Source organism: Nothobranchius furzeri, chromosome 10 (genome assembly GCF_043380555.1).
Source record: "Nothobranchius furzeri strain GRZ-AD chromosome 10, NfurGRZ-RIMD1, whole genome shotgun sequence".
NCBI lineage: Eukaryota > Metazoa > Chordata > Actinopteri > Cyprinodontiformes > Nothobranchiidae > Nothobranchius > Nothobranchius furzeri.
Window position 1 is genome coordinate 30,289,701 of NC_091750.1, and position 16,336 is coordinate 30,306,036.

A 16,336-nucleotide genomic window follows, 5' to 3' on the forward strand; every position below is an offset into this window, starting at 1 on the left:
CTTCCATTGACACACCACTGTGGAGCGCCATAGAAGAGGAAATCCCTCTGGCTGAGTGAGCCCTGAGTGTCTCAGGAGTATCCCGCCCTGATGATGTGTAATGAGTGAAATGGCGTCACATAGCCAGTGTGAAAGACGCTGGGTCGACAGCGCTTGCCCAAGGGAAGACTCCCTGTAGTGCACAAACAGGCTTTGTGAGCGGCGAATCCCTGAAGTGCGTGACACATATCGTGCGAGCGCGCGCACCGGGCAGAGAAGGTGGGAAGCCGCCTCCTCATCAGAATTATGGGGAGGAGGGAAAAGTCCAGCCAATGAAATTGACCTGGATTTGAAGGAAGTATTAAGGTTTTTGGACACAAAGGCCGGGTTGGGGCATAAAACAGCAGACCCGCCATCCTCCCAGATCCTGAGGCATGCGGGAGCCACTGAGAGGGCGGTCAGGTCACTCACTCTCTTGACTGATGCCAGCAGCAAGGCAGTTTTGAGCGACAGGAACTTGAGTGAGACCTGGTCCAAGGGTTCAAATGGGGCTTCAGATCAGCCGTGCAGAACCACCGTTAGGTCCCACTGGGGAAATAGTGGGCGGGACACAGGTCTGTTCCTTCTGACACCTTTTAGAAAACGTTTTGTGAGGGGATGATTGAAAACAGATCTATCTCCAAAACCCTGGTGACAGGATGAGATAGCTGCAGCATATGTTTTAATAGTGCTGAATGTGAGGCCCCTGTCCGTCAATATCTGCAGAAATGATAGGACATCCGCCAGCTGGCAGGAGAGCGCTTGAACATTCTGCGCTGTGCACCATTTCTGTAAAGCTGCCCATTTAGCAGCGTAAGAGGCAATGGTAGAGGGCGCCCGCGCACTCTGAATCGTGGCGACCACATCATGCGGCAGCCCAGAAGCCTCTAAGCGTGACCGCTCAGCGGCCAGACCCACAGCCGTTGGCCTATTTCTGGAGGATGTTTGATTATCCCATCCGCCTGGAGAAGGGCGTCCGCCCTCCACAGAGAGCCGGACACTAGCGCTTGCAGGTCTGGAAACCATGACGCGGACAAGCGTCTGGGAGCTACCAGAATTACCGAGGTCTGTTCCGACCGAACTCGGTCCAGGAGACGGGGAATCAGTGGGACTGGCGGAAACGCATACAGGAGCGTCTGAGGCCAGGGCTGGTGTGAGAAGGCGTCCGCTCCAAGTGGGGGGTGGTCCCGGGGACTCAGGGAAAACCACAGGCGGCACTGAGCGTTTTCGCGAGCCGCGAACAGATCCACAGACGGTTCCCCGAACTTGATCCATATCTGTGATATCAGTGCGGGATGCAGACGCCAGTAGGAGTCGCGGGGTCCCCCTCTCGACAGGATGTCTGCTGCCACATTCAGGACCCCCGGAATGTAGGTGGCTTTGATGGACAGCAGGTGGACATGTGCCCAACACAGTAAATATGTGGCTACGCGCAATAGTGGGAGGGATCGAACTCCCCCTTGGCGATTTATGTAGGCTGCCGCCACCTGGTTGTCTGTGTGAACTTCGGCATGACGGCCCTAGAGAAGGGCAGCGAAGTGTCTGATCACATTCCTCACTGTCATAAGCTCCAACACATTTATGTGCTCGTGCTTGTGGGAGGGCCAGTGATCTGCCACCGTATGGGACAAGCACGTGCCCCCCCACCCCGACAGTGACGCATCCGTAAAAACAGATACGTGTGACGTAGGACGTCCGATGGGGACCCCGTGTGAGAGGATGCAGGGATACAGGTCCCCGCCCACTGAAGGGGATGTTTGTTGGGATTTCTTGAAACTAAATCTGCATTACAATTATTTTTAGCGGCACTTTAGGTCTATTTGTACACAAGCGACAAGACTTTTGTCAGGAACTGTATAATAGGAATATTAATTTCATATTTAACAAGTTCAGCTGGCAGCCAAACACATGCCAGAGAAGATTTGTTGTTTTTGTTCCAACTATAAATTTACCAGATCAAATAAAAGAACACGTAATTGGCTCTTTTCTTTTTTCACTCCAGTTTTGACAGGAAGATTTGTCGACATCACAACATGACGTGGAAAAATGTCATCTAAACTACAAACTTTAGATAAATAGCATTGTACAGCATTTTTTTCAACATTTTTCTGGAATGTAAAGAATTTCCCAGCCTTTTTTACACGCCGTGTCTGTTTTATTCCCTTGGCACAATCTGGCTCTGTTGTTTCTACTTCCTGGAAGCTTTTGGATGTTTTTCTGTGTAACTGATGCCAAATAGTGTCGCAGCATCGTGTGCACCTGGACTCAAACTGTCTGTTTTAACATTTATTTATATAGCTGTTTGAGGAAATGGAAGATCTTTGCAGGATTTTGCTGGATTCAAATTTGAAAGTAGAATTTCCGAGGTCTGTGTTCGCCGCTTTGATAGATTTAGCCTCGTAAGTGTTTGCACGTGTCACGTGGAATGAAAAAACAAAAAATGACCGTGTTTGTTGTCGAGAAGAAACACATTTCTCTTTATCTCCAATGTGGGACAAAGTGTTTAATACTCGTGTCAACAGTGTGACCTACTTTTTGTGTGTTGCTCTGAACAAAGACCGTCTGTGTAACTCTGATGTTTAATTCTGCGTTTGTCTTTGATGAAAGATTCTGTTTAGACTGGGATTCCCAGTGGGGGGGCATCTGTTTCGAACTCCGAACGTTCCGCCTATAGAACGACAGCAGACTGAAACAACCTTGAAAATAAAAATTCTTTGTTTTTCCGGGACTGTCACCCTCTCTAAACAAACAAGGCCTCTTTATGCTTCTGACATTTAATTCTGAATGAGATGGCTCCTGAATGGCGGCATTATGAGATCACATCTCTGAAGTGGATGATGTGATAGTGATGATGGTGTGTTGTTGTGTGCGACACATCCATCTCACGCACAAATACCCTCATAGGCGCTGAGGTTGGGGGCTTTTTCAGGTCTTTGTATCTTCCTGATACGTTCTGAGCTCCGTCCGGCTGGAATGAGCATAACGACAAATAGCAACCGTCACAGGGTTATTTAGGAAAATTGGAGAATGAGCACTTAGTATGTCAGGGGAAATTACAGGCGAGGGAATGCACCATCGCCTCCCTGTGAGGCCCGCTCGGAGGGCTAATCTACAACCCTCATCACGTCCTTGTGGTGAAACGCTGCTGCCGCCAAGGGGAGGCCAGCCCACAGCAGTTACCTTTAAGTGAAATGCTTTCGAATAATGCCAAAGAAGTGGTTAGAGCACCTGAAGTGAACCACAGCTAACGGTAATTACATGCTATTTGTGGAGAGAGCTAACAGCAAAGTAACAAGGAGAATTACAAGTTAAACACAAATATGAATGTCAGGATTTTTAAATGAATGTTGTCAGAAATTAGTTCCTGCACAAACTAGGTCCCCAAATACAGGACTCTGACAAGCCAGTGATAGGCTGATGTAAATACAGCTGCTGGATCAGTCTTTGACAGAAAAGAGGGCATTGCTGCTATTTTTAATGCATTAAAGCTGTTATTATTAAATTGTTTAAAATCATTGCTCAGACTTTTTTTCTGTGGGAAAATTATGAACAATTGAATTATTATTTGTGGATAAATTATCTTTGAACATCCTCAGTTTGGAGAAACGGCAATAGTGATCCATGAGCTAATGTTACTGATGCCCTTTAAACAATTCGAATGCAAATGTTTTGTATTTTTTTATATCCTCGCAAATTGAATTTTGAGTATTATCTATGGAAATTAGACAACGCTTGGACCAACAGCGCCGCCTTTGTTGTTTTGCTTTGTCACATCTCTGCCGTCATGGTAAAACCAAATGCTCTGTCGTAAGTCAGCCCAACGTCTCTACAAACCTTGAGTGCTGTGATTGGCCCAGCCTAAATTAAGCTGAGCCAATGGTAGACCCATAGACATGAGTACAAAGATGCCCCATTACATGCTGGAGAGCGTAACAGCCTCAACACCATATTGGTTGGGTCTGCTCACTCTCACAACCCAATTGAAGTCAACGCTAAATGAGCAACTATTCCCGTTTTTGTGCGGCCTATGGTTGCAACAACCAGTGCACTATTGAAAACAGATCACATGGGATTACTGTTGACTTTTCTAACCTACCTGTTAGATTTTATAATTTAATTTATTTTATGTAATTATATTTATATTTTAACTGTCATGCCATTCCACAGTTTGTGAAAAATCGTTAAATATGTTTTTTTAGTTTGGTAAATACTTTCCTCGGTATAAATAAATGCATTAGGGGCGAATGGAGATCCATCCAAGATGGCGGCCAGCCACTACGGCAGCTTCAGTAGGCAGCTTCAATTCATGGAATGTCAACATGAATTATGTCTGTGGGTTGACCTGCTAAAGATACAAAGGAGCTTTGCGACAAATCTGTCGAGCAAAATATTTTGTTGCTGCTACAGTTTGTATAGATTTCTAGGCTAAGCTACTTTATGACTTCTGGCAACATTTTCACAGTCATTCTGCCTAAATTACCCAACATGTTATGGCAATAAAAAGGACTTAAGTTAGAATTTGCATAAACTGATATGAAACGTTTGAGTTTGGAACTTTATAACTGTTAGCTATTAGCTAATCCTTTCAATAACAATAAATCTCCTTTTCTCCAAACTGAGGCCATTCAAAGCACCTCACAAACAGTTAAATATTAAATATTCATACCTTTTCTTTTACAAAACTACCTTCAAAAGGTTTGAATGTATGCACTTAAACTTTTATTAACAGCTATTATGAACTTTGAATTAATTATTTATGGTAATAATTATTAAAATATAGAAGCTTGACCATTTTTTAAGTGTGTTTGCATATTTAAAGCCTCAACATCGCGTCTTCTGCACAAACTAAAAAGAATACATGAATAGTAAATACTCAGCTTGAACCTGCCTTTAGCTAACATGCTTTTACAAGGTACCCTTAAAGTTGGAGTTAAAATAACATTTGCAGAAACATAAATCATTCCTACAATAAAGCACAGTGCAGCACTTCTCCGATATTAGCAATCTGTCCCCTTATGAAGGAAAGTTTCTTTATCAAGAGGAAACACAACCAGTAAAAGATAACGTTGACTCTGGTGGTATATTTCCTTGTTGCTAGGCTTTGTAGGAAGTTTGCCTGAATGACAGCAGGCTGGTTCTCCTTTACAGCTCTTTATGAAGTAACCGAGCTACGATGCGCTGCTGCAACAACAGTTGTGCAATATTTCCAGAGAGGGAAGCGAAAAAGGAAGAAGCTTGGGTTGCATGTGTCACCTGATCACTGCATCACACCTTCCTCCAGTTGCACACGCTAACTCAACTGTGGTTTTGCAATTATTTGTCATATGTCAGCTAAGAGCAGAATCTGTGGCGATGACTCTGTTGCCTCTGAAGGGGGGTCAGTAAATCTACCCTTTTGTTGTTTACTTAGGAGTTTTGCAGTGCTTCTTAACTAAAACTCATTCGGGTGCTTTTGGTTTTATTTTTCAGCTGCACTTCTTTTCTTTTCTTGTTTCTGTTGTGATGATAATCATGAAGTTCCAGCTCAGACTCCCGTTGACTCTAGTTCGGGTGTATATCATTTAGAGCCCTAACAGCGTGAGCCTGCGCCACCCGGGTTGCGCTCTCTTTCCAAACTAACAAGTTAAGTGTCTCGTGATCAAAAGGGCCTCGAGATTTATCCCTTTAATTTGGCACTGAAAATGGCCGATGGAGTCTGCAGCCAAGCAAGTGGGGCCCCCCGTTAGCCCCCCGTTAGCACTTAGCTGGCTAACTGAAGTGACAGGCTGCCTGGCGGTGCGCACCCTAAATTCTTCTGCTCCTGCATTTCCTCCCCCCTTTGCCCTATGGTGACCTCACGCAGCTCCTTTCTCCTTGAAGCAAGGCACCATGCAGGCACTTCCTGACAATTTATGTGCTTGTGCCACAAGCAGGGGCGTGCCCTGCACTAAAATCCTATCCCTGGCCCATTTAGCACACGCCTTTGGCCTCCCAATAGACCAGTTATGGTGCTCCACCACCCTCTGTAAGGAACAATTATTGCTTAACCACACAAGTGTTGAGCTGACTGTTTTATTGTGGCTTCTGCTATCAATAAAAAAGGAAATTAATATTAATTTTGCAAGAAAACATATTTATTGCACAAAAAATCCAAGTAAATGTTAAAAACAACAACGTTTATGAATGGCAAAACTTTTGTAACCATTTGTTCCAAAACAGTAAATGCATGTTGTCCTCACAGGCTCCCGTAGAAGGAAACATGGCATCTAATATGGCGTCGCCCAGAGACTTAGACCTGCTCCCGTGTATTTTATACCAGATTTTTATGCTTACATGTGACAAAGCCATCAATATTCTTCAACATCTGGGCATGATGTAATTTATTTCAGAGATTAACAGTAAAAACTACACTTTGTCTCTCTAAATAAATCTGATGGAACTGAGAAAAGGAGCTGGAGATTTGATAATGAAAGGAGAGAAACAGAAACACTTGAATGTTTATTTACTTTGAGCCCTGATATAATCCATCTGTTGAGCGTGAGATGGAACTAGAGCTGCAATTGTTCGGTCATAAAAGTGTCCCAGGTGGTTACAGCAAGGGCGATCAATGAGCTCTAATCGATAGATGGAAGAAGTCCAATGAAGTTTAGCCGAGCAGCCGTAGCTCACAGAAAAAAAAATACACATACAACAATGATGAATCGGATAGAATCGAGGCTCGATGTAATTAATGCTAATCAGACACTGTGCTGGGGGGTGGTATGTAGAGGGACTCTAGCCTACATCTTCTCTGCGTGTCTTTTCCTGCAAAGGTTAAGTGGATGCTTTTGCCAGCTAATTCAGCCATATGCTCGCCTGTGCATTTGACACCAACTTGCCATACGTTCACGCTGCAAACGATGCCTCTTGAATATGCAGCCAATTAAAAAGATTTCTCAGTGTTTAGTCTGAAGATGCTAAATGGAAGAACACGCTGTGATATCACTACCTAATCCAGGATGCACAAGCCTCATATCTTACATACAGTGGCTAATCTAGTCACGATCACTTGTGCAGCATACATTTTTTCTTCCGTTTATTTTTTATTTTTTCATAACTTGTTGCATAAGCACTCTGCTGGCTGGCACACGCTGTTGTATACGCTCCGTGTCATTTCTGCTTTTGGTAAGGCTTATTACAGTACAGGCCGTTCCCTAATGTCACTGCGGTTGCTAAAATCCCACAAACCATTTCTCCCTCACCTTTTTTTTTCTTCTGTCATCTAAGAATTGGCTTCCTGTTTTCATTGGGCCGTCTCTCTTTCTCTCTCTCTCTGGAGGTTTTGTAACCCAGGAGTCCGTGCCAAGAGTAAACCAAGGTCTAGTGAGGAGAGATCACTCTGTACTTGCAGTGGAAACACGCGTGCACACAAACACATGCGCTAATGCACACTCACATGCACATGCACGCCGGTTTTTAACACACAAATTCCAGATGTTGAAAATGTTTGTTTGAGCGTGTCTGTTTGATGTATGGCATGTACGGAGCTTGTTGCCAAGCCATAAAAGTTGTTTGCCTGCGTCTAATCTGATGTGCCCTTTGATAGCATCCAGTGTGTGTGTGTGTGTATGTGTGTGTGTGTGTGTAATCCTACCTCCTGCTTCTTGTATTATTGCTTAACGCGTTGGTACAAATGTATAAATTAACGTAGCAACTCAGCTTATAGCTCGAAGGCTGAATATTTGATCAACTTGCATAAACAGCAGGAAACTGGAAGTGCATAATCAAAACTTCGTACCATCAAGTTCCTGCTTTCAGTTAACAGCAAAGACTCAATGCAAATTGTGTTTGGTAGGGCTGCACAATATATCGAAAAATTATCGTCATCGCGATAACAGGACGTGCGATAGGCCCATCGCAAAACACGGCAAAAACGGCGATAAATGTTTGGTTCAAACATTTCCATCCGTGTCATACATCACCTTTTTGTAAACCAGCTCTGTTTTTTATGCGGAAGTATTATTTGACCAATCAAATGTAGCCCTTCTGATATGCGGCCAATCAGATGGGTCCGTTCACGTAATACGCCCGCCCCCTACATAGACCCTTTTGGAAAGCAACACCCGAACAGAGTTTGCGGCGCCGTTCCCTTGTTCATCATGCTGGCTCAGAGCAACGAACGCACTTTGTGCTGAGGTTTCTGGATTCAGCGCTGCTTTCAAACGTGAACGCGAGTCCGCGCGGTGTCGTTAAGCAGCTGATAATAACCGGGCTGACTCCGACACGTGCCGGTGAACCAACCCACCTTCATGTCGCTAGTGTTCCACCGGGTGGTGTCGTTAGCCCCAGGCTCCGGTTAGCTTCCAGCTAAGGCTACAGCACTCTCCTCCCAGTCCCACCCTGCTAAAGAGGGCCTGGAAAAGTTCCCCCACACATCAAAGTCATTTTTCATTCATGAGCTTTTATAACCTTGTTAATCAGGATAGTTGACTTGCTGCTGCACATAAACTGTCAGTCTGAAGCTCTGCTAGCCGCTTATCATAGTTCAATTTGTTAGCTTGTTATCAGAAGTTGCAGTTTCATCATCTGAGCTGCTTTTTAAGATCTAGGTAAACTTGTTCAATTTGGGGTTAAAAACAAACGTTTTCACATATTTTCCATGTAGTTTTTTGCCAGTTCCACTTCTGAAAGGTAGACAATTGTTTTTCTCTTTCCGTCAGAAAATCTTAATATTCTCCTAGTTTGGCCCAGCACAGTTCACTTCCCAGTTACAGCAACAGCCTTATATCATAACCACATACGTGGAGAAAATGCTCAGTAGCAATGAGAGAATTTGCTGTTGCATTAAGTGATGTTAACTATTATTTAACATTTAAACGTATTTTCAGATATCTTTATTTATTCAAAAAACCCTGGTAAGGGATGCTTTTCTGTTTTTGGAGCATCAGAACAAGTTTTATGGTGGAGGTGATGTTTTAAAGTCACTGAGAAACTGCATGCATGTGGTTTGTTGTTTTGCTGCTAATACAGTAGCGGGTGCAGCTGCTAATACGGTAGCAGGTGCAGCTGCTAATACAGTAGCGGGTGCAGCTGCTAATACAGTAGCAGGTGCAGCTGCTAATACAGTAGCAGGTGCAGCTGCTAATACAGTAGCAGGTGCAGCTGCTAATACAGTAGCGGGTGCAGCTGCTAATACAGTAGCAGGTGCAGCTGCTAATACAGTAGCAGGTGCAGCTGCTAATACAGTAGCGGGTGCAGCTGCTAATACAGTAGCAGGTGCAGCTGCTAATACAGTAGCGGGTGCAGCTGCTAATACAGTAGCAGGTGCAGCTGCTAATACAGTAGCAGGTGCAGCTGCTAATACAGTAGCGGGTGCAGCTGCTAATACAGCAGCGGGTGCGGCTGCTAATACAGTAGCAGGTGCTGCTGCTTATACAGTAGCGGGTGCAGCTGCTAATACAGCAGCGGGTGCAGCTGCTAATACAGTAGCGGGTGCTGCTGCTTATACAGTAGCAGGTGCTGCTGCTTATACAGTAGCAGGTGCAGCTGCTAATACAGTAGCGGGTGCGGCTGCTAATACAGTAGCTGGTGCGGCTGCTAATACAGTAGCGGGTGCAGCTGCTAATACAGTAGCGGGTGCGGCTGCTAATACAGTAGCAGGTGCAGCTGCTAATACAGTAGCAGGTGCAGCTGCTAATACAGTAGCGGGTGCAGCTGCTAATACGGTAGCTGGTGCGGCTGCTAATACAGTAGCTGGTGCGGCTGCTAATACAGTAGCGGGTGCAGCTGCTAATACAGTAGCAGGTGCAGCTGCTAATACAGTAGCGGGTGCGGCTGCTAATACAGTAGCAGGTGCAGCTGCTAATACAGTAGCGGGTGCAGCTGCTAATACAGTAGCAGGTGCAGCTGCTAATACAGTAGCGGGTGCGGCTGCTAATACAGTAGCGGGTGCAGCTGCTAATACAGTAGCGGGTGCAGCTGCTAATACAGTAGCGGGTGCGGCTGCTAAAACAGTAGCAGGTGCGGCTGCTAATACAGTAGCAGGTGCGACTGCTAATACAGTAGCAGGTGCAGCTGCTACTGTATTAGCAGGTGCAGCTGCTAATACAGTAGCAGGTGCTGCTGCTAATACAGTAGCGGGTGCGGCTGCTAATACAGTAGCAGGTGCAGCTGCTAATACAGTAGCAGGTGCGGCTGCTAATACAGTAGCTGGTGCGGCTGCTAATACAGTAGCGGGTGCAGCTGCTAATACAGTAACGGGTGCAGCTGCTAATACAGTAGCGGGTGCGGCTGCTAATACAGTAGCGGGTGCAGCTGCTAATACAGTAGCGGGTGCAGCTGCTAATACAGTAGCGGGTGCAGCAGCTAATACAGTAGCGGGTGCGGCTGCTAATACAGCAGCAGGTGCGGCTGCTAATACAGTAGCAGGTGCGGCTGCTAATACAGTAGCAGGTGCAGCTGCTACTGTATTAGCAGGTGCAGCTGCTAATACAGGAGCAGGTGCAGCTGCTACTGTATTAGCAGGTGCAGCTGCTAATACAGTAGCAGGTGCAGCTGCTAATACAGTAGCAGGTGCGGCTGCTAATACAGTAGCGGGTGCAGCTGCTAATACAGTAGCGGGTGCAGCTGCTAATACAGTAGCGGGTGCAGCTGCTACTGTATTAGCAGGTTCAGCTGCTAATACAGTAGCAGCTGCACCTGCTACTGTATTAGCAGGTGCAGCTGCTAATACAGTAGCGGGTGCAGCTGCTAATACAGTAGCAGGTGCGGCTGCTAATACAATACAGTAGCAGGTGCAGCTGCTAATACAGTAGCGGGTGCAGCTGCTAATACAGTAGCGGGTGCAGCTGCTAATACAGTAGCAGGTGCAGCTGCTAATACAGTAGCGGGTGCGGCTGCTAATACAGTAGCGGGTGCAGCTGCTAATACAGTAGCGGGTGCGGCTGCTAATACAGTAGCGGGTGCAGCTGCTAATACAGTAGCGGGTGCGGCTGCTAATACAGTAGCGGGTGCAGCTGCTAATACAGTAGCGGGTGCGGCTGCTAATACAGTAGCGGGTGCGGCTGCTAATACAGTAGCAGGTGCGGCTGCTAATACAGTAGCAGGTGCAGCTGCTACTGTATTAGCAGGTGCAGCTGCTAATACAGGAGCAGGTGCAGCTGCTACTGTATTAGCAGGTGCAGCTGCTAATACAGTAGCAGGTGCAGCTGCTAATACAGTAGCAGGTGCAGCTGCTAATACAGTAGCAGGTGCAGCTGCTAATACAGTAGCAGGTGCGGCTGCTAATACAGTAGCGGGTGCAGCTGCTAATACAGTAGCGGGTGCAGCTGCTAATACAGTAGCAGGTGCGGCTGCTAATACAGTAGCGGGTGCAGCTGCTAATACAGTAGCGGGTGCGGCTGCTAATACAGTAGCGGGTGCGGCTGCTAATACAGTAGCGGGTGCAGCTGCTAATACAGTAGCGGGTGCGGCTGCTAATACAGTAGCGGGTGCAGCTGCTAATACAGTAGCGGGTGCGGCTGCTAATACAGTAGCGGGTGCAGCTGCTAATACAGTAGTGGGTGCAGCTGCTAATACAGTAGCGGGTGCAGCTGCTAATACAGTAGCGGGTGCTGCTGCTAATACAGTAGCGGGTGCAGCTGCTAATTTAGTAGCGGGTGCTGCTGCTAATACAGTAGCGGGTGCAGCTGCTAATACAGTAGCGGGTGCGGCTGCTAATACAGTAGCGGGTGCAGCTGCTAATACAGTAGTGGGTGCAGCTGCTAATACAGTAGCGGGTGCAGCTGCTAATACAGTAGCGGGTGCTGCTGCTAATACAGTAGCGGGTGCAGCTGCTAATTTAGTAGCGGGTGCAGCTGCTAATACAGTAGCGGGTGCAGCTGCAGTAGAAGCTGCACCCGCTACTGTATTAACAGGTGCAGCTGCTAATACAGTAGCGGGTGCAGCTGCAGTAGAAGCTGCACCCGCTACTGTATTAACAGGTGCAGCTGCTAATACAGTAGAAGCTGCACCCGCTACTGTATTAACAGGTGCTGCTGCTAATACAGTAGCGGGTGCAGCTTCTACTGCAGCTGCACCCGCTACTGTATTAACAGGTGCTGCTGTTAATACAGTAGCAGGTGCAGCTGCTAATACAGTAGAAGCTGCACCCGCTACTGTATTAACAGGTGCAGCTGCATATTTTTGCAATAAAAATGTTATGTTGTAATGGAATTCATGCATTAGTTTTTGTTTGCTTTGAACTCAGAGCAGACGTCACACGCCAGACGACATCAACACTGCATACTTTAGTATTTGTTCATTTATCGTGAGTAATATCGATATTGCAATATTAAGCACTGTTATCGAATATCGCAGGTTTTCCTAATATCGTGCAGCCCTAGTGTTTGGTGTAAATAATGATATTTCTAGGTGTCGTACCCGCGGGGACCGGGCTTTCTCAGTCCTAGCACCGTCACTCTGGAACCAGTTGCCACCCTCAGTTAGGCTGTCCCCATCTCTGCCAGCCTTTAAGAGTCGCCTAAAAACCCATCTTCTCCGCTTGGCGTTTCCTGAACATGTTTGATTCGGCCCTCTTTTACGTTGAATTTCTTTCACAGTTTTCATTGGTTCACTCTATCCCTTGTTTTACCCATCTGTCCTGTACTAGAATGTTTCACCTTTTTTTGTAATTTGAATTGCTTTTATTTTTGATTTATTCACTATATGTGTACTTCTACTGTACCATGTTCAGCGCCTTGGGCTTCCTGACAGGGTTGCGGAAGGTGCTTTGTAAATAAAGCTTTGATTGATTGGTTGATTGATTGATTGATTGATATTGGAGTCTGTAAACTTTTGATCAAATCTAATTTGCTTGTTTGGCTAGGGTTTGTCTTGCAAAATGTGCAACTTTTACTCCCAAAATGACTCTCAAAGAGGTTCAGAAATGTCATTTTTTCACATGAATATTCACCTGAAGCGAATGCAGTTCAGCTGTTTTAAGTTTTCTCTCCCAGTTTCTGACAAATTTATTGAGTTTTTCTTCTTTATCTAAAAATATCAAATAAAAAATCTTTAATTTCTCAGTGTATGGTCGTCTAAGCTCCTAGCTTCTAGTGAAGCTAGCAAATGTCCTGCCAATAACAAACAAGTAAAAACTTAAGTTACAATATACTGTTCATGAGTGCATGTTCTTTAAAATTATAATTCAAGTTCTATTTTTATTAATGCACTAACTTGGAGCCAGTGCATGAGCCCCACAGGCAGAGCCGGCCCTAGTTGTACGCATGTCAAGCAACTGCTTGGGACCCCCAAGAGCATATATATATATATATATATATATATATATATATATATATATATATATATATATATACACACACACACACACACACATATATAATTTAGCATTGCATTGTTTATAAAGTGGCTTTTTGTTTTATTTTGTAGTGTTTGCGCATTTTATTCACATCTGTTCCAAATTTTAAGAAAACAAAAGTTAAGTTAGCTTGTTTACTGTAAATTCAGCATCTTTTCTGCTGATGTTACTCTTAAATAGTTTAATATAACACTAATAAGGAAAACCTGCTTTGGGCCCCTCAAAGGCGTGGGCCGGCCCTGCACACATGAGCACCTTAAAAAATGATATTTGAGTAAAACGAGACAAATGAAACGTTTTCCTGAATCTAAATCTAACAAAAATCAAGATTTAGATTTAAAAACATCGTTATCATTAACGTTCAACACGTGTAACTGTGCTAACCCGCTCCCAGGAGTTTGAACGTGAACTTTAACAAACACTGAACTCTGTTCTGGTAGCATTCCAGCTGGAGCGTCTGCCCACACAAATCATGTATGGGGAGGAAGATGACACTCTCTGCCACCATTTGCATATTCATTAAGTTTGGAGCCGAGTCTGACCGGTCCGAGGGCAGAGAGGTTGACTCATCAAATTATAGATCTGAATGCGCTGTGGGAAATATTTAAAAGTACATCACATCACAAATCAATCCAAAAATTAAGAAACACACATTATTTAATAATTTAAAAAAGTATCTTCCTTTAATGTCATCGTTCTCATCACTCTTTTTGGTATAAATAACTCAGTTTATTAAAACCGGAGGCTAACTATAATTCCTCTTCTTTTAAAGAAAGTTGTGCAAGTTTCCCACAAGAGACCTTATGATCCTAGATTAGTTTCTAGTTGAGCAGAGGCTTTAAAAATCAGAATAAAGGTAATGAAATAAAATGTTTTTCAGGAAAAAGTAATTCATCTTAGTGCCTGGTTGGTAGCTAATTTAGACAGCTTACTTTAATTATTAGGTGAATAACATTTTCTTCAACTTTTAAATGTGTTTCTGTAAAAACTTTATGTAGTTTTTACGCTCCTACCTGTAGTTTTCAGCTTCCTGGACAACCTCTGTTTGGAGAAACATGGTATAAAAATGGCAGGACTGATGAGCAACTGCTGCCAAGGCCAAAGCGTGTTGTCGTCGTCCTAAAATGGCTCCAATCTGCAAAATTTTAACTTTAACTTGATAAATTGCAGAAATGCTGTTTGAATGCTGATTGCTGAGATGGTTGAATGGGCCGGGATAGGAAGCTGGGCAGCTGCAAGCTACAAGAAGAAAAATGTTAGGACTCTGTGGACTTCAACTTTAAAGATATCAATATGAAAAGACATAGCTGGCCTTTCTTGAATTAGCTAAGCATGTTGATACCCCATTTACATAGGTTTTAAAAAATTGTAGAGGATGTACTCTAAAAAACATACAGAAGAATCTTGAATAAAGAAAAACAAGAATACTAATGTTTGAATTAATGTGTTTGAACCTTTACACAACCACCGTTTTAGCAAACGTACTTACTTTGGCAGGAATATTTTAAAATCCCGTTCACATTTAACCCTCTCTGATTTTTACACTAGTGATAAATAACCACAGAATCCCATGCCAATAACAGTGATGGAAAACTGATAGCAATGTAAATAATAGGAGCCAGAACTGTTTTAATACATGTTACTATTAGTTGTGCTTGGACTAGCAGTTAGCTAGTCTTGTAGCATGTCAGTGCTATTTCTCCAAGCACAGGCTTTTCAAAGAGCTGGGTTTCTGAATGCGGCTTCCCTGAAACATGAGTTAAATTCAAAATAGAGAATTAAGGTTTTCGAATGTAGGAATAAATATTTTTGGATTAAATACGTATTTTTGTAAAGATTTGCTTGTTTTCTTTTTGTGCAGCTGGTGAGAAGGCCATCGTCTGTGACCAGTGTGGCGCCCAGTTCCAGACGGAGGAATCCCTGGAGGCTCATCGGCAGATCCACACTGGTATGAAAACACACACACACACACACAGCATGCATGTCTTAAATGTAACTCTTTCACAAAACACATCTGTACATTTGAATCAGGATGCCATGTGGGTAAGGCTTTTGGCTAGGATGCACTCCTGGGTGAGTGGAGCCGTGACTGACAGACAGATCGCATCATTTGGATTAGTCCCACTCGTTCTAAATCAGGACAGACCCAACGGTAATCAACAACCCGAGAAAATTTGGCAGGCCAATGTTGTTTATCAGCGCTCAGTGACGGAGATGGGAAGACAAGGATCATCTAGGTGCCAAGATGTAAATGGGAAGATGTGACGCCCCCCTCAGCAGATGTGTGGCCCAGAGCCGTTTCACTGCTGCTGATGAACTCTTTAATTTGAAAGAGATTGTGTCCACTTTGTGTTGGACTTCCAGGGCTTTGGGCCTTTTTTAGCCATTCAGGATGCAGTTTTTAGCTCCTTTGTCTCTTTTCTATCGATCTATTTTTACTCCATCACAAAAATGATGATGAGCTGCTGCAGATGCTGACAAACTAGATCTGGAAAGTGTCGCCATAATGCTCCTCACCACGGATTATTTTTGAAACTGGCGATATTAGGAGTGTATAATGGATTCATGCTGGATGTGTTTTCTATTTAAAGCTTCAGATTAGTCACAACTTTGAGCCTCTGTGTTTGTGTGTAATCAATAGCAGCATGATTATACATTGTTGGGCTTTGGTTAAACACTTTAAATCTGCTCCAGCTCCAGCATTTGCTGCATGAAGAAGCTTTTTCACATCTTTCTGTTTATTATGAGTGGAATCCAATGAAATCTGAGAAATGCCAGAATCTAAATTTTCCGTTTATACACACTTTGCCACCTAAATATTCACTGGATGTTTCTAAATAATCCAGCTGATCTTGTGAACTAACAATTGAGAGAGGACTCAAGGTCACGGGGGTCACCAAATAACCAGTCAATGCCGCTATCATTCAAACATGTCAAACAAAGACGAAACAGTTCTCGAAAATAGCCCCACCAGAGTTATTGTTATCACCTCATGTTCAGGGT

The 16,336-nt window shown here is 44.2% G+C and overlaps 1 protein-coding gene across 2 annotated transcripts in view; it reads left to right on the top strand.

Annotated features, from left to right (window-relative positions):
• zbtb16a (zinc finger and BTB domain containing 16a) overlaps nucleotides 1–16,336 on the top strand; it is a 192,640-nt gene that overhangs the window by 114,611 nt on the left and 61,693 nt on the right. For both annotated transcript variants that reach the window (XM_015976186.3, XM_015976187.3), the window contains exon 4: nucleotides 15,195–15,281. In XM_015976186.3, coding sequence (XP_015831672.1) covers nucleotides 15,195–15,281 — 87 coding nt within the window. The remainder of the gene's footprint in view (nucleotides 1–15,194; nucleotides 15,282–16,336) is intronic.